General features: G+C 36.8%; 1 protein-coding gene across 14 annotated transcripts in view; it reads left to right on the plus strand.

Moving 5' to 3' along the window:
- Nucleotides 1-19,825, plus strand: part of Fak (protein tyrosine kinase 2 Fak) — a 163,595-nt gene that overhangs the window by 120,193 nt on the left and 23,577 nt on the right. For 7 of the 14 annotated variants that reach the window (XM_069499864.1, XM_069499865.1, XM_069499868.1 and 4 more), the window contains one exon: nt 17,316-17,428. In XM_069499864.1, the coding sequence (XP_069355965.1) occupies nt 17,316-17,428 (113 nt within the window). Of the gene's footprint in view, nt 1-8,771; nt 9,629-16,449; nt 16,469-17,315; nt 17,429-19,825 lie in introns of those variants that run through there. The other 7 variants (XM_069499857.1, XM_069499858.1, XM_069499859.1 and 4 more) reach the window with 7 other exon arrangements.

Here is a 19,825-nt window from a genome sequence, read left to right on the forward strand (position 1 = left end):
TAGTTTCCGCCATATTGTGACGTCTCCTAACTAGAAATATCTGTATAAATTGAATCAATATATTTCGTATGGGTTTTATCCCATACAAAATCATAAAGTGTCAGAATCAGCGAGAATATGGTGAAATGAGCAGCACTTCTAACGAATTTTCTCTTTGTCTGGTAGGACGCTTCGGCCGTGGTTAGTTATCGCTCTACTGGCAAAAGCTGTGCTGTGCTTTGCTGTGGTACGATGCATCGTAGAAACCAATTCGGGTTATGGGTTTAGTAAAAATCTGCCATCGCCCTGTCAGGTTAGATGATTCCATCTTAGACTGCAACATTTCTTACCATCAAGTGACACTGCAGCTAAGAGCTAACTTTTGTCAGATTATATCTATTGAATTTGGTAAAAAAAAAAACTTAACAAAGGGTTTTAACATATTCAGTTCCTGTTTAAGATTATGGTCGTCACGTCAGTATAGTCTGCATGTCTATTCTCTTCCTATTCGTACGTCACAAAAAAAAATTGTAGCCTATTTACAACAAGGTTGAACATTATTGGTTCAATTACGCTTTCCATCTGTAAGTAGGTATATGGTATTTATAGTGTCTAATTTGTGCTATTTGCCGTAGTTAGTGTCGTTACTCCCATTTCGGGGAGTGACCCGTCCATTAGCTAAATTGCCTTTAACGGAATTTTTGCCGTTTCGTTCCCTTGTTTACTTTATACCTATGTCCTATTTTTACTACGTGTTTGTGCGACTGCCCAAAAAAAGGAGTGTAATGTTTTCAGGGTTCATGTATGTAGGTATGTATGCATGACAGTTGCTTTGCTTTACCTTAACTACTAAAGGCCTGAACAGATTTGTATGTATGGGGTAGGTATTGTTAGAATTCTTAGTCATCACTGGCAAAATTGAAAAAATAATATGGAAAAGCAATCGTGATTTTATTTTATTTTTTATTACTAATTGATATATACACGTTTTAATATAAATATTCCATACTTACAATTAAACTCAGACAAGAAATTGGTTATTATTTAAACAAATGTCAGGCAGGCCAATTAAGCACTCGAAGTGTCATAAAAATACTTAATTTCACTTCAGTGAACCTCGTAATTATGGCCTTTACCTTAATAAAATGATTAACACATTGTACGTTTACTGTGCACATGCATATTCGAACAGATTCTATTCAAGTCCAACTAGGCTTAAAGCCCTTCCTTATGCTATAAAAACAAAAGGATTTCAGCGTGAAATTGAAATTAGCTGGTTTAAAAAGCTAGTTTGTTAGACGACTGCCAAAAAAAGGAGTGTAAGGTTTTCATGGTTAATTTACGAGTAGGTAGCAGTGGCGTGCACAGGGTTTGAAGCCCGGGTATGCATTAGTTAAGTAGGAACCTGTTTACTGGCAGGTCACAATGAAAAAGATGCATTGAGCTATTACAACTGGGGTAAGCACTGCATTTATGCCTCTATGACCTGCACGCCACTGGTAGGTAGGTATGTGTATGTGTAAAGTTCCTTATTCTACCATAACTTCTGAATGCTTGGACATATTTGGATGGGATATCCTTACATCATCATCCCGAGTGACACTGGGTATAAATTTGAAATTCAATATGGCAGGGTAACCGTATTGACTTACTTTAATTTAGATTGAATTGGCACAATTTACGTGTCCATTAAAGTGAATATCATTCAAAGGTTTAGGCCTTAGTCATATCACAATATAACCAAGTGGCCCACATCTGTGACACGCCTCTGACCCGACATTACAGGGGTCAACAATCTGTCTCGGCTCATGACGTAATAACGATTTTATGAATAATTGATTTATGTAAATTGCAATATATATTAATTATTATAATGGAGCCAGCTTTATACAGACCATGCAGATGGATGACTCTAATAATATCTCAAAAATATTACTAACTGACTGTGGGCAGACTGAAAGCTGAAGGGCGCTTGAATTCTTAGTAGGTACTAATTTAGAGAAATAACTGTAGGCAAATGAGAGGGTAGAGGGTTAACCAAAATGGTATATCGAAATTCTTCGAGAAATAATCTAGAGTAGGCCGGAACCTATAATCTATGATACGAGTATCAATAAGGATCATAACGCTATTGATGAGGATGAGTTATATACCTAATATATCAAGGAAGAGAACATGACGTCATCATGAAAATACTTGTGAAATATTAGGATTTGCAAAGGCTGTCGAATAGTTAAAAGATGAAGTCACTTTTGTAGAGTTAAAGAGTTAAAAATAGCTCCGCCAAAAATTAAAACTATTTCTTTTACCAGCAAAATATTAACGAACCTTATTAAAAAGAGTGCCATTTGGCAAAAATATCCTTGGAAACATGATTGACTGATTTTTATTCCATTAGTACCTATTTAATTTAGCCTGATCTCAGACTTATCGTGTACTGGTATTTATATTCACCAGTCAGAAAATTTATTAAAAATACAAACAAAGATGATTTATTGAAACAAAACAAAAGGCTTGAAACCGCGGAAGCTAAAATATCAATGTCGCCAGCGACACAGAAGTTCCCTGTATCCCTGACTCATCGGAGTCCTTTGGCGCGGCTCCAATGGGCCTAATAACGACAATAAATAATATACACTACGCCTGCTTTAATGATCTCTTGCGGTTGAATATATTTCAAAATATTGGCCCACCCTGACAGGTGTTTTCCTGTGATCGATGGGTGCAACACATGTTTTTATACAATATATTTATTACTATACAATATGTTAATCAATATATACAGCTTGTCAAATAGGGCGACAGGCTGCGCTTAGGTAATAACGTTAACTAAAACTTCTACTAAATGGACAAACTTGGCTTAAGAAAAAAATACTGTTTTCAAATAAAACTAGAGTTATTTTGTAAACAACTGTCTATATATTATTATGTAATATAAAATGACTTCTACCGAACTTCTGACTGACTGACAGACCTAACAACGCACACCCTAAGCTGCTGGAGTTAGAAACTTTTCACAGTAGATTTCTTAACAATAGGCATTAGGCACTCTAAGAAAATATTGGATATTGCATTTTGGATATTGCACCCCTAAGGGGGCTAAATAGCGGATGATATTTTTATGAAAGTCCATCAATTATCCAGTTATATCCTTGAAAATTGTTATTTAGACTCCCAATTTTTGGAAATTTCATCTTCCCGCTTTTAAAATTCCACTCGAGTAAAGCCAGGGCGGGTCGGCTAGTAAATATTTATAGCCACTCCAAATAATTTATACGGAAATTGGTACTAACGTAAGTTCGAGAAATGTTAATACGTAAGTGAAACTTGCGGTTGGCTGTCCCAAATGATTAATGCTTTTGGTTGAAATAATGTCATTTACAACGCACATAGTTATGCATAACCTGAATTTACCTTGCTTCACTACTAACTTGTTTAAAATGTTTACTGGTCGGTTAGACGTCAGTAACCGCAGAAGAATTCTTCATACAAATAAAAACGGTGTTTTCAGTACTTGTGCTTAGTCAATTATATTTTATTTCTGTTATAGGCAATGTACTATTAACCAAAGTTCAAGGTTTCGTAACTCTATCTACTTTACAGGTTTTACTATACTAGTCCGGTCAAGCCTGTCAGCAACCATTGCTTTTACGAGAAAAGGAAAATATTAATAAAAATATTATGTTTATAGCAAAATAAAACTTGTAAACGTTGAGTTTGAATAATCACTTTTTAGAAATTTACTAATGTGTGGCATAGCCCTTGAGTAACTCTTCTTTCCCACACTGCGGAAATACTTTTACTAAAAGTCGATGTAAAAATAGCGCTGTAGGTTAACGGCTAGATTAACATTATTATAGCTTTTTAATCGAGAAAATTTTATTATATGTGTATTTCAGAAAGTCTCTTTATGGCCTGGGATATTGACAAAAATGTTTTATCGGTGTTTCCAGACCATTTAAATCCATCGCAAAGGAAAATGTTTGACAGTGCAGAAATGATAAAGCGAATTATGAATTTAAATTCATTCCGATAAATCTGAATGGTGAGAATACAATACAATACCGAACAGCACTACAAGATGCATTGCTTAATGAATCCGCCTGCAGCAATGATTCTGTTCTAATTAACTGAAAAATCCTTAAGAGAACGGCAAAGTTTCCGAGAATGAAATCTCACAAAACTTTTTAATTAACCGACCCGTTTTTTCCCGACTTATACGCAAGTTGACTTCATTTAAATTCTCGCTGCTCCACAAAACCACTGTGATGTTAATAATAAAATTATAAAGGTTTTTCTCCTACGTTTCAATAACTTCAAACATTAATTTCTCAGAAATAATAACAGATAAATTAATTTCTTACAAATAATAAGTTCAGTCAGCCCACTGGCTTTTTTACCCGACTACGGCAAAACCAAAAGGAAGGGCATTATGATTTTGGCAGTTTATTTCTTATTTTTAAATCGTCATACATCTGAAGAAAGCCATGTGCCTTTTACATTGCTATAATAAATTCATATTTCAACTCAGGGATTTGATCAAGATGATTGTTGTTTGTGTTTCCATCTGTTGTATCTAAAACATAAATATCACAATAATCTGATACACAAAGAGTTATATTCAATTTTATTTTACCTAACATTGTTAATATACCTTTGAATACATAGAATTTCTCTACGAAGTTAAACAAATCCAAAAAAAAAATCCGAACAGACGTCTCTACTCTCTCTCGTCGTCTCGACGTAAATCCTGTAACAATTCCTAGACAGACAAGTCCCGGGCGAAACTTATTTGCTTTTGCTCCCAGTTTACTTTACAAAATCGAAAACAAACTTTGCAGCGCGAAATACTGCCTGTAAAAACACTACTAGTTTTCCAACAACTGAAGAATAAAGTTTTGTTATTAGATTAGAATGCAATGTGTTTTCTTGTCTTACTTTTCTGTTTCTATTGTGATTATCTTCTTTTGTTTCGTGGAAACTTATTTCTGGATGTCGTATTAAATTGAAACTATACCATCATTCCAACTTTTATGCACTTATAAAAGTTGACGAAATAGCGAAAAATATAACTTGGATTACATCAGGGAATATCCTTTTATCACAAACAGTCGGGCCAGCAGTGAAAAGCTAAATCCTGCTCCGAAATGATTGACGTGCACAATCATTCAGCTTTTGGCACATTCGTCAGCCAATCCAACATTTGTATCGGATAATCCATTAAATTCGTTGCCCGTTACGGATTTTGGAAGTGAAAAATGGTTTTGCGGAATGAAGGCTTTAAATACAAAACTATTTATCATTTATGGCCGTTTAACATTCAGCTTCAAGAACAAATCAGGAACCCATTATGATAATCAGAATATTAACCGTTTCCTTTTTCGTTCCAATCATTACACGCACCGCTTCATATAATTGTTTGTAACTTATTCTGACATCAAGCTTAGGCTCCAGGATAAGCACTCAAAAGCATATTTTGCATTATATTTTGTTTGCATCATTGGCATTAGAAACTTTCGAAATTGGGCCCTGGAAATGCTTCGTGATATGCTTTCCTTATAATGTCAACAAAATTAAAATTCAATTCAACTCAACTCTCCATGTATAAGCAAATGTGTACCGTCTTCCAATTTCCAGGCAACTGTTATTCGAGCACATTGCATACAATATTAGGTGTGCCATTTTAAGCGCCTCCCGAGTCCCACGCGTGCAATATATTATCAGCATATTGTTTCCAAAGTAATATGATCTGTAAAATGGTAGTTGAAGGATCCAAAGTGGCTTGGCACTTAATTTGGAACTGGTATACCGAGTACCGACGTATTCAGTATGGTTGTCTTCACCGTCTGTTCCGGCTATTGTGTGCAAGTACCTCCCTTGTTCTGATGCCGAGACAAAAATATCATTGATTGATTACTGAGAATGTCTACCGAAACACTGAAGCCATAAAAGTGCGGTGGAGTCGTCATCAAACAAACGTGACGCGCTATTATGTTCAGGCTCACGTGTATAAGCAGTAATTGAACCACATAATTTCCAGTTTATGAGGTTTACGAACTCTGAAGTAGCTTTGTGAATTACAGTTTCACAAGCAAGATTACGCGTCAAAATTACCACATTATCTTTCCTAACTTTTGTAAATGAGGTACGGAGATTTCCTCTACTAAAAAGTTTCTGTAAATTCTATTTCCTTTCAAAAAATATTATAATCTATCCACGGAGAGAGCTCTATATTAACTTCTTTCCGTGGATAAATTGCAGTTGCCGTCGCACTGCGTGTCTCGTAGGCTTTAGGTTTATATCACTTTCAGTATGAAACTTTATTCTCAGTTCTTTTATAAGAATGCATTTTTGTGATTAGTTTCATTTTCAAGAGAATTTGCTTTTATCCGTAGCATAGTTTGCCCTTATCAAGTGTAATTTTTACGTTTCAATTGTCCTTATCTGTTTGGCCGTAGGTCTCCATACTGTCTCCGACGTTGACGTGGATTTCGTGAAATGCTGATTCATAAAACTTCAAAGATAATTATTATCCTACATTTTATGGATATGTAAAATATCTGTAATTTATCCTAAGTTTCATATTATGAATAAGGAATACAAAATGGCAAATAGTGGCTACGATGGATCTCAAATATTGTGCTTTTGTATATTCCTCGAGAGAATACTGCTCTTCGAATTTAAAGCTAACCCATGAACTTTTTCATATACTTCTATTGTTCATATCCTTTGGAAATGAAGAAGTTCATATTTCTCTATAGGTAAATAAATCATAGAAAAAAGTTCCTTGACTAATCCTTAAGTTCTTAGTTTTCGTCTTATTCAACGCGATTTAATCTTTATATCATATGATATGTAATGCATATTCCGCGACAGGTCGAGATGGCAATCAGGGTATGAGGCGACACACCTCGCACACCCGCACGTCACCCGCACTCGCCCGCACCAGGTTAGCGCGAGGGTTGTGCGAGGTGTGCGGGGTGTTCCCTCCCCGATTGCCATTTCGACCTATCGCGTACTATAATTATTGTATGATGAGAATGTTCACTTCATATCGTATCATACATAACAATAGAAATTGTTAAAGTAGGTGTTACGTAATATATATTTGCATTTAAAATGATATCGTTATCTTCGTGGGTACAAAATATTTAGCAATCGGTTATTTATCTATTATGTTTCGATGCTTGCGTAGGTCTCCATATAATGTCTCCATCGATTTCGAGAACTGAGTCGCCTGAGTCAGGGAGCTCATCGAAATGATAATTTCTATATACAATAGGTATAACTTCCTGTGATTCAGCCGCTTCCCTCGCCACATTAGGTAGTCTTTTTTGTTGGTCATTTATCATCGGATTATTGTTCTATGCACTAATATGTGATAGTGTTGTTGATTGACTTTAGTGGCTTTTAACAGCTCTTTTGTGAACATACGTTGACAACAAAAATCTTGAATGTGTGATTTCACTGACTGTTCTGTAGGGATGTGTTGTTTTGGACGGTAAGTAGATGCTACATTTTTACCTCATTGAAACTTATTCGAGCGTAAAGGATATAATACTTACGCACTTATTTGGTCATATGGAGTATTTTGATCTTCATAATTAAGCAAGACCATCTACATAATTATCATCACTGTATTTTACACATTGATAGTGATTTCACCACTGCAGCAGTGCCAAACAATTGGAAGAAGCAGTGGTTCTGCTTCCAATTTTTCGGCATTGTATTGTTTTAAAGAATGTCATCGATATATTTATTCTTCTGCGCAATGAGTTGCTGCTTTCCCACAATCAACCAAGGCATCTGCATCAAAAAAGGATAACCATAAAATCGCTGCGATATGTTATGCCTCACCGTAGGATGTATACGAATAACGTCGCATACTAAACGGCCGCTCAGGAAGCAGCGTACGACAGGACGTAATATACCCGTACGGTATATTAATAATATGTGCCAGGTACTTATAGGAATAATGTTTGAAACTAGCTAATACTTGCTACTTTCCTCGTCTTACAGAATGTCGCCGATTTATAAATTTCTTTTACCTTACTTAGTAGGTAAGTTTATTAAAAGTGCCGGTGCCTTACGATTCCCAAATTTCTACTTTCATGTATAAATTATTCTGGTAATTAAGTATGGCTGAAATTATTCCAAAAATAATGTTTCAGCAATTTCAAAAATTATGTCTTACGCTTGAGATGAAACTTACCCACTATAGAAAAGACGCTATAAGAACGCTAATTGCGGAGATTCATGCACCTCTGAAAAAATTATAAACTATGTCTTTTTGTTCTTCTTTATAGTTGTATTCCTCATTGCTGAGAATTGTGACCCCTTTCTATTAATCACAATATACATAATGATAGGAACTCTCTAAGGATAATAATGCGGAGAGTCCTAATTCCTTCCTCGACTAAAATAACGAGATTTCGACTCTTAGGTTAATTTACAATTATCAAATGTTAGTGATAATAACTGGGACCTACGGTTCAACTTGCTCTCCAAGGCACGGAGGACACAAATTCAGACCTTCAATGTCAGTCACCTATCCAGTTATCGATATGTCAACAATGCTTAACAATAGCAATCTAAAGATATGCGTTTTCACAACTAGGCCACACGTCCCTCGTTTTATGTTGTAGAGCACTGAATAATATAAACCGGACAAACCTACGTACATAAAATAAATATTATAATAAAGCGACAACAATATCCGCCGTCAAACAGCAATTCCGGTAGCTCCATGTATCAGATAAGCCATTATTTCCATTCATCGGAACGCGTAGGTATAGCCTTATTGCGATGCCTTACGCGCGTGCTATCACTCGGTTCTCGTATCATTGCTTTATCTAGAATTCGAAGGCGTAACGCATGATTGATCGTAGAGGGGGATTGTTATGCACATGTCGTTACTTGTTTCTTTATGTAGTCAACCAATCGCTTTCGGATGTCGCGCACGTTTATCTTTTATACCTTTATCTTTTAAATGTGTAATAATAACTGAGACAGTATTTGCGATAAGTGTTGCATTACAATCATTTATGCTTAAATTATTTAAAGATCTTATTTTAATCGCTGGTAACACTTTAAGGTTTAAACAGTGATAAACATCGATAAAGTCAGTGCTAATTGGAAGTTGTAATTACGTGCGCAAAGTGAAGTCGACAAAAAATAAGAAAGTTGTCACAAGTGTTCAGAAAATGGTTATGGAGTCCGCACAGCCCGCTGGGCGTTTTTGGCCGTTATCGCCTCGGCTGTGGCGTCGAAGCAACGAATACTCAAAAGTCGTTTTTGAACCGAGACGACCGCCGATCTCACCGATCGAGATACGGAAGCATGATAGAATTGACGAAACACCAGATCTGTTACGATCTAGAAGTTTCATTAATGATAAGCTAGGTCATTTGGATCTGGATGATGAAGTAGAATTGAGAAAACAAAACATAAATGAGAAGTACCGGTGGAGTGTCGACTCGAAGAAGCCACCTGTGAAAGAGACGAAAAAAGAAAAAGAAGAAGTGGTTAAATTGAGATCAAAGAAACAAAGGCAGCCAAGGCCAAACAGTCTTCAGTTGTTATTGTGTCCGTCGAGTTCTGGACACTACAGCAGCAACACGTGGAGATACACTAGAGTCCGATCGAAGAGGTTTGTGATTTTATTTTGTACTAGCTTATGCTCGCGACTTTGTCCACGTGAGCTACATAAATTTCAAACCCCCATTTAGGAGTGGAATTTCGAAAAATTCTTTCTTAGTGGATACCTACTCTTTACAAAGAACACACCCTCGAAATTACGTGTCTCTAGGACCAACGGTTAAAGCTGTGAGTTGATATGTAAGTCAGTCAGGACTTTGAATCTTATATGTGCAGATTCTTTCAAGAGCCGATATTTTTACGTCTTAAGCCACTGAACCGATCCGTAAGAAATGAGAGGTAATCTGATTAATTGATCTTGGCTGCAAAAGTGTCAGGCGTTCGAATAATGCATATTTTAATAAATTTCATTCGACGTCGTGAATTATTTTTAAAATAAAACTAGCAATTTAATGTTTTAAACCCAGCGTGAGTTCCATGCATTAAAAAAAATATTATCTGACTTGGACGATAGTTCTTTTCTTATTTTAGAAATTGAAGACCAAGATATTGATAAATGATTTTATAGATATTATGCGATAAATTAGAAAAAATTAGAAAATAAACGTTCTATAATTTTACAGTAGGTACAAATTAAAAACATCGATAACGTAAGAAACATTTCGAAGTACATTGGCTGCCTGTAGCAAATGGAATCTGTATCGGCTTACTTACGCCGTGCTTGGAGTAACAAGTACTAAACATGTATTTTACCAGTTTTGTCTGTACACTAGCATTTAAGTATATTTCGATAGAAACTAGGATAAACAATTGTTTGTGGGCGTAAACCAGGGATTATGAATAGGTCCCGCGTCTAACGCTTATAAATACGGCAGCGATTACTTATAATTTAATTACAGTGTATCGCAATCAAGCTACAGATGGCTGGATATAATTAATTCTGATACTTTCCCTTAACACTCGTAAATGTCTCCACCTTGCGTAACTCCGTGGGCGGCAGTGGGCGGCGTTACGAAGGTTGCATGGTGGAATTAAAGCCTTCGACCATTGATCATCCGTAAAGGAATTCGTTAGTTTTGTCGAATATTGTGTTCCATTTGAATACGCATTATCTCTGGCGTAATTTTATTTATGGTTTGTTTTTTAAGGTCGCCAATTTGTATTCATGATGATTTTGTAAACATGTTGGTTATTTGAAATTCTTAATACAGTTCATCATCAACATTTTTAAATACTTAAGATATTTTTTGTTTTTTTTTGCCATAGCGATTTCTGTATCTACATTTTGTGTTACGTTCAAAAGCTTAAAGTTTTCCAGTAAACTCTAGTAGGTATCCTGTATCAAACGTAGGTACGATTTTTGATAATTATTATTATCGTCAGAATACATTAAACGACTTAAGATTATTTGTATTTGAATAATAAATATAATAATTAAGTTTTAAAGTTAACGATTATGATATTATAATATTACCCACTTTAAAGTTTATGAGTACTTACTTAGTAAAAGCGTCAGTATAAGCCTCATTATGAAAGCTTAACGACTCTGTAGTTACCGCTATTAATCGCCACCAGCACCTACTTACGGAAAATGGAAGTCACTGTACGCAATTAACCAGTACTAACAATTCGGCGGCACGTCTCTCTTTATGTTTTAATGCTGATCACACATTACGTTGGCACGAAACGCATTTCCCATACTGAAAACTTCGGAATGACGTTATCAATAGATATGCCTGTTGCCTACCATGCGTCGAAGAAATACGGCTGCTTAGTGCTTATGTTACTGCCAACATTTCTTAATTTCTTTAGCGTGGGCTACGCGTGCTGAAGTCGTCATTTGCATTTTCAATACTGAAAAATGGTGCATCCCGTCTCTTAATGTGATCAACTTATATATGTAATGAATCATACGAAATATGCTTTCTGTAGCTCTCAAACGTTGACACACTTTCCAAAATATATCAGTTCAAAACATATTTCACATTTAAAATTACATCAAAGTGCTATGAATCATGCGTTTTAGCTGTAACGTCGTTGCCATGTAACTATTATGCGGAAGGACTAAAAAAGCTCTCATGCGTGTTCTTTTTTCGTTAGAAATATTTGAAATACAATTGTTTCATCACGAAATTCATAACTTATTCAAATATCAAAAACTAAAATCTGACGATAGTAGCCTTGCGGGAATAGATTGCTTTTAAAGACCATGACAAATACGCTCCATGAAAAGAAGAAACTCACAAATCCCTGAAGGGACCATCGAGTTAGCGCGGGGGCTGTGTGGGTTTGCGGGGCGTTCCCTCCCCGATTACCATCTCGACCTGTCGCGTACTGTAGTATAGGATAATGTCCTCTATAGGTTTGTCCTTACCTGAATCAGGTGGACTAGTTGTATCTATTTATTACACTGACACGGCCTGTGGCGGTTATGCATACACAAACTCCGCCATATTGACGAGCTCCAAGCACCAACATCGCATCATGAATATTCAGTGACAGCGATTATTGCGAAGCTTTATGCAAACCAATTAAAAATAAAGACTCTGATAGTCTGCTACAGCGTCGGCTCCCTCTTGGAATTACAAATTGGTTTACATTGGATGCTCTTAGCAATAATTTTTGTTTATTATCAAAATTTATCAAAAACAAGGAAGGACACTTTTGCTTTTTCGTGCTATGCCCTACTTCCTAAATATCAAAATTATGTTTAGCTAGTCGATACTGAACTGAACTTCTTGTATTGAATTTCAACATTATGGTTCTTGCCAACACAGACCGTCTTAAAGTTAAGACAAACCATTGGTCTACCACTTCTAATTTATTTACTTCCTAGATCTGCATAAAGCATTCGATAAATTCATTCAAAAGTTTCGATAGGTTTACTGATAAGCAAAGTATGTAGTTCAGATTAATGGGTTGTAATCTAAGGTAATAATTTCGATACTGACGCACAGATTGTGGACATTTGTCAATATAAACTCGTTCAGGATCTACGTAATCGTATCAGATTGGCTGATAAATAGCATTACACGCGTACAACAGCACTGACCTCTACTGAAGTACGCTGGACGTGCGATTGCCGACCTGTTTTTGTAGTAGGTAACTTGATTTTCGCCATTTGCGCGCTGATAGCTGCGTGAGCGTCATGCGAGCGTACTCGGAACTAAATGTTAGTGATGAGATATTTGTCAACTTAGTGTCACCATGAAGACCATATTTTGAAACAAAGTGTTATTTTAATACCCGGTACGCGCGAAGGCGCGCTTCGAATCGGCATATAAAATAACTGTGGTTTTTATGGCAGACCACTTCCAGCGTGTATAACATGTCCATGTCAGTAACAGCAGCGGTCTAACGTAGTGCGTTACAATGTCCTGGGAAATAGCACATTCAACATTCCACTACCAGTAATTTTTAGTTTTGGGGTTGTTTGTTCAACGTACTGGGACCAGTTGTAATTTAACTTTAAGTAGAAGTTTAAGCAATTTTTGTATGCTTCGTATTTTCGTTGTTGATCTTTTTGTAGCTATACCTATTACATATATTAGATAAACATACATATAAAAATGCATTTAACTTTACGATATCATTTTCCGCTCTATGTATTTATGGAATGGAAGCAATTTAACAAATCTAGCAGGTTTCCCATACGGATAGTCGCGGACGAATGTAACATATTCGTACCTATTGAAATGGTAGGACCAGCACTTACAACATGCTGAAGAAAAATTCTAATGCATTTAATCCGAACTATGCTGATACACCAATATACACTGCTACAGTTGTTTTATATTATTTAATGCCTGTTATTATTGTAGCGCTATAAAGTAATCTGAGCTTAATTCTCATTGAATATTAATAGATTAAAAAGTAGGACATGCTTTTGTGCAACATGAATCCAACAATAGTTTCATACTAATTGCATCATTATACACTACCTACTCGCATCATGTCGTAGGCACGATAGCGTTATCATCTCCACTGCGATCTATATTGAGGTCCTCAACCCACGACACATGTGCTAATTTCAATCGAAATCTTAATGCCTGTTATCCTTTGCGACCTTTGTGCTGATCTTATTATGATAAACAACGTTAACTAAGTCCACTAAACTGAAATAGGTACTCGTAAGTAGTTCTCAGATATCGTTTACATAATACCTACGTTAGGTTTGAAATTTGCATCTACTGTTCTTGCTTATGAGGGGTATGAGGCGGAGGTATGTCCCGCACACCCGCACTTCATCACCCGTGCTATCCCGTACCGGACTATCCGATTGATTGATTGATACCCCGATAGGCATCTCAACCTGTCACGTACTATACCTTAGTAAGTTAGTATTTTTTCTTTTCGTTCGATTCTCTATATTAAAGCTTTTCTAGAATTCCTCTTACTTATCGGAGTTATCTGCGTTTCAAGAAATTAAATATCACTTGCTTTAACGGTGAAGGAAAACATCGTGAGGAAACCTGCAAGCGTGAGAGTTCTCCATACTGTTTTCAAAGGTGTGTAAAGTCTGCCAACTCACACTTGGCCAGCATTGTAGACTATGACGAGACTCGTGTTCTGTAGTGAGCCGTCAGTGGGTTGATGATGATATGAAAGCTCTATTTTTTTTTTGTTTACAAATAATATATTTACAATGTTTATCACGATTATGGTGTAAACATAAACTCGCTTAAGTTTTTCTGTACACCATCGTAGTGCCGTCGACATGAGGTAGGTACACAATTGTAAAGCTAAAACTATTCTAAAGTAATTAACCACTAACACACAATAGCTAAACTAATTACCGATTATTCTTCCGATAAACGTGATATTATTTCATTTAGAAGCGAAGCAACTTTACAATTTTTGCTGTTGATCATTAAATGTGCAATAGTTACAAAATCACGCTCATTCATCAGCTCATTACCAAGTTTATTGATTCATTGCATATCTAAGAAGTATAAGCTTGCGCTACAAATTACTTATAACACGGCTCACCTCTCTCACTCCTACGCCTTCGGTATTTCGCTGTTTGTTTACTTTTTTAAATTGTATAGCATTGATCCGATAAAATAAATCGGATTCTCTCGAGTGAGCTTGCCTACGTGTTTTAATTCACGTTTGTAACAAGATACAAACCATTTCCTTTTTGTAAGTGACGCATTCTTTCTATAGCAGGATAAAATTAGTTTTTATTGTGAATGTTGTATTGAGTTTGAATATTGATTCATTAAAAAATGATAAGTTTCACTTTTTTTTCTTAGTTTTGAATCTTGATTCATTGTATTATTATGTGTTATTTACTCGATTTGTATTCAGATAAAAGTTATTCCATATTATTATCTTCTTGCGTGCCTTTGTAGTTTCTCATTTATGCAATTCTAGTAAATATTATATTTCGGAGTGTGCCGAAGAACTTTTCGACCTGGTTCCTCCTTCACCTTTTTACTATCGTACCGCAAGGCATCGCCAAGGTCTGCACTCGTACGTAGTCGAAATTACACGGATACGTACGAAGCGATTTACCTCCTCATTTCTAATTCGAACCGCTAAGATTTGGAACACCCTTCCAGCATCAGTTTTTCCCTCCAATTATAATATGGGTACCATCAAGTCAACCGTGAATAGGCATCTTCTAAGCAAGCGCGCTCCATCTTGGGCTGCATCATCACTTGCCACCAGGTCTGATTGCAGCCATGCGCTGGTCTATAATATTTTAAAGATATATATAGGTATCAGGTATAATCCGTTTTTATATGTATGTACATATATAGAAGATATAGGATATTAAGACATCTGATTTTTAGATGATATATCCAAATCCGTAACATCGATTATGTAAAACCGATCGGGGTAGGTACCTACTGATGCATCGTTCCGACATCCAATATTTAACTATCGGCGTCCATTTCGCACAATAGCGGCATTTTTTAACAAAAACCACTAAAAGGGCTGTCAGTCGTTTCACATGCACGTGTGCATTTGCATGCGCCGAATGCTAGCAATCGATGACCGGGGGCTACCCCTTCAGCGGCGGGAGAAGGGTAAGCAGGGAGAGAGGGAGTTCACCCTCGTATCCCTTACTTGTGGCTGCACAGTGCACATAGCCACTGGTCTGTGGATAATTAAAACGAAGCCTATATATTGAGTATTGACCAGAACAATGGCGTTTATGTGTGAAATTTTGTATGTATTTTATGCATTTAATACAATAGTATTAAATGCATAAAATACATACAAAATTTCGATGAAATATTATACTCTGCATGATCTGTATTGATTTTCATTTCTCGTATCAGAAACCTCTTGGCACTGCGGCCCTGGAAGGTGTATCCAATCACCTCAAAAGCGTTTGACAATGTTTCTAAATCTTCCACCAACCTAACCTAAGAGTTAGATTGGGTATTGGGTTGTGTTACAAGGACTTGTTGTACCTACCTTTTCCAAAATCTGCGAAAGCAAAGTTTCTCTAAAGCCCGCCACTCACTGGCATGCGAAAGATGGAGATCACTCCGTGAACGGCATCATCATCGCATGAGTGGCATACAGCTCATATCTCATAGAGGCATAAAAGCACTGCTTATCGTAGTTTATTAGTAACTTCAGAAATAGAAATATGATTTATTTAATGCCTCTCCTGGCTTCAAACCCTCTGCACGACACTGTCGGCATCCACGTCTTTATTGTTTCGCGCCGTAAAGAACATGCTTAAGATCTGAATTGTTTGCTAGCCAAGCCAAGTAGCTAATAGCCTGGCAGTGACACAACTTTTATTAAAGTGACACTTAAAACGGAAGCGTAAAGTGATAAAAATAGCAGGTTTATGGCCTCATAAATGTTCCTAAAATTAGCAATTCTTGTTTGATTTCCTTCTGTGCTTCGTGCGATTTAACTCTCAAAGGTAATATAATCTAGAGCATCTCCACTTTTATACTCTTAAGAATACGCAAAGGGCATTAGTTTCTAGAGTTGAACTATTCTTGACATATAGGATTGATGATTCTTAACCTGGATTTGCTACTGAAATAATATTATGTTCTGAAAATACTAAATGCCAGTAACCATATAACATTCCTCGCAAACATAACTAACCACTGAACTTACCTACTGATATAGAAAAATAGTAAAACCTTGTTCTGTAGGGTCGATGCCTTCAGCTATAAGCACGGACTGAATTTTGATAGGTTCAGTCCTCACCCCTTGAACTGTCGTAGCATAATATTTCCACTTTGTAGAGTGTGTGAAAAGTGGTTAATTCGTCATAGGCCAAACTTATTGGCGGCTGACAAGTCGCGTTGCCAGCGCGTTGCAAGACGGTTTCGACTCCCGCGCACTGGGTCATCGCGACCCTAGCTTTCCAACCTGGCTGCAGTCGCGTAGTGTGCATTGTTGAATATAATATAACGTAAAGCGTTGACCACTGTGACCATGGTCGCGATCGGGAGGCGTTAGGATCACTGGTGTAACTGTCTTCGCCTCTGGCCCGCTCTCGCAGCCCCTTTTCAGCTACCAAAAAAAATGCTGAATCGAAGTATACTATAATAATAATAAATAAATCGTTTATTTCTCAAAAGTATTGGTACAAGTACATATAAGTATTAATTACAATTACAGATTACAAGTGGTGATAATAATATGTAACTAAGTGTAGGTATATTATACTTGCTTGCACATTTCATAAACTTTTACCAGTGGACCCTACACTAGGATACTTAATAGTTATATAATATATTTTTTGTTGTTTGCAGCCATGAGCCGGAAGGCGGCGGGCGGTGCGGCGAGGGGCCGCTAGCTCGCGCGATGCAGTCCACGCCGCAGGGCGGCTCGCCCAAGCGGCATGCGACACCGGCGCCGGCGCATGGTGAGTAATGCCTGCTGCTTTTGGACTTGATATTGTGTCGAATCCTTTTAAAATTGATACCTGGAATTACCTGCAATTATAAAAAAGGAAACCGCTTAAATTAAAAAAAAAAACATCCGCCGAGAAATGAGTATGTTATAAACTTAAGAGATTTCACTTTAAACAAATGACTATTGATTGATACGTTATTAGCAATTTATTTAGGGCCATTTACCGGAAGTCTTAAAACTTGACGGTACATTTTGCCGATAGAATAACTTAAAGGAAGTCCCCAAATAAAACCTTAGAGCTATTCCGATTTGAAGACTTGATAGCAAACTACAAGGTACGAGTAATTACCTAGTTTCCGATCGTAGCAACGTCGCTTTTAAAACACTCGTTAAATGTTTACGCTTTCCGCATCTAGGTCACACGGCGTACCTGACACCACGCTCCAGGATATTGTGAGCAAAAAATCGTTCAAGTGCGAGTTGAACTCTCACACGAACTGTTCCGTACAAGAAATAACACTTTCAGTTTTTTTCATTTTCATGGTGCCCATTTTGAAATTTTTAGTATTTATTTGTTGTTATAGCGGCAACACATTCTATAAAAATTTCAACTCTCTACCTATTAGGTACGGTTCTCGAGATACAGCCCGCTGAGATACAATTTCATGAGGAAATGCATTCCGAACCAGTGGTAGATGCATCCGACTATTCGTAAGCACTTGTAAAAGTTTATACGAATAAAAAAGATTTTCATTTTCATTTCATTTTCATTTTCATACAGCCGGACAGACGGAGTCTTAGTAATAGGTGGCATCCTTCGGGTACGGAACCCTAAAAAGTGTCATCAAATTACCTTTGACATGAAAATTAAAGTGACAAGTGCGCCTTCATTAAAACTCGACGTGGATTTATCAAGTGGGCGCGGGGAAGTTTCACTTTCACTTCAAGGCCTTTTTATTTACTTTCCGTTTGCTCTGGCGGAGATTAATCTAGAATCTAGATGTGCCTTTTATACGATCTCAAAACATGAGGTTTTAAAAGGATGTACCTATCTGAATAAAAGAATTGGAATGGGTTGAAAATTGGTTAGCTGTTTTCTTAAACCAATTATATTAGAAGACTAGATGATGCCCGCGACTCCGTGCGCGTGGATTTAGATTTTTAAAATCCCATGGAAACTCTTTGAATTTCCGAGATTAAGTGTATGTCCTTTTCCGGGATGCAAGCTATCTCTAATAATCTCTAAACATAAGAAAATTCCTGAGAGTTCTCCATAATGTTCTCAAAGTTGTGTGAAGTCAGCCAATCTGCACTAGCCCAGCGTAGTGGCCTAGTATGGCTAAACCCTTCTTATACTGAGATTAGACTCGTGCACTGTAGTGAGCCGGCTATGGATTGATCATAATGATGATGGTGAAGAAAATCTTGAGATCACTTTAATCGCGTCATAACATGTCCTTCTAGTTTTAAATATTATGAATCAACTTAATCTTAAAATATATCCTCGCAAGTTTCTATTTTCAACTGTTTAAGCTATGCGTTGTCTGCCTTTTAATCATACAGTAACGCAACAGTTTTCTATAATAGTTATTTTGTAAACAGAAGATTGATATTAGATTACGTCTGTCCACTAAAAGGACATGCTCATGAATAATTCTGACGGAATGCATAATATGAGCGAATCATGGTGGTGTGCTGCACTGATAGCCATAATTTATGGCCTATCAACCCGGTCTGGCTTTGCCTGCATGAACTACACATAAAGTATCTCGTATTACGCCTCTCGCTTTCGAGCTTTTTAGTTTTTACCAGGTAAAGATCTAACGTGAAGTTTAAGGAAATTCATCATCATAAACCGATAGACGTGCACTGCTGGACATAGAACTCTTGTAGAGACTTCCACACGCCACGGTCTTGTGCCGCTTGAACTGATCTGACTCGATTGATGTAGTCCATCCACCTAGTGGAGGGGTCTTCCAACGCTGCGCGTTCCAGTGCGAGGTTGCCATTCCAGCACCTTGGGAGCCCAGCATCTACCGGATTTTCGAACTATTTGTTCTGCCAATTGCCACTTCATCTTCGCAATCTGCTGAGCTATGTTAGTTACTCTGGTTCTTCTACGGATCACCTCATTTTTGTTTAAGGATATTACCACAACCGTTTGATTTCGAAATCTTTTGTAGATGATAATAATGATGAACCAGAATATGGTTTGAGGAGAGATTGATTAGGTAATCAGTAAAAAATAGATCTCAATCTGTTTGAAATTAATGAATTAATATTGCTTTTGAAAAATAATATTGATCCGACTGCAGAACAACTTACTTACGCAGGCGGCAAAGGCTCGATTTTTGCCGAAAGTTGGATTGCTACATTTGGAACTATATAGTAGGTATATTTAAAGGCA

This window comes from Maniola hyperantus, chromosome 7 (genome assembly GCF_902806685.2).
Source record: "Maniola hyperantus chromosome 7, iAphHyp1.2, whole genome shotgun sequence".
Lineage (NCBI taxonomy): Eukaryota > Metazoa > Arthropoda > Insecta > Lepidoptera > Nymphalidae > Maniola > Maniola hyperantus.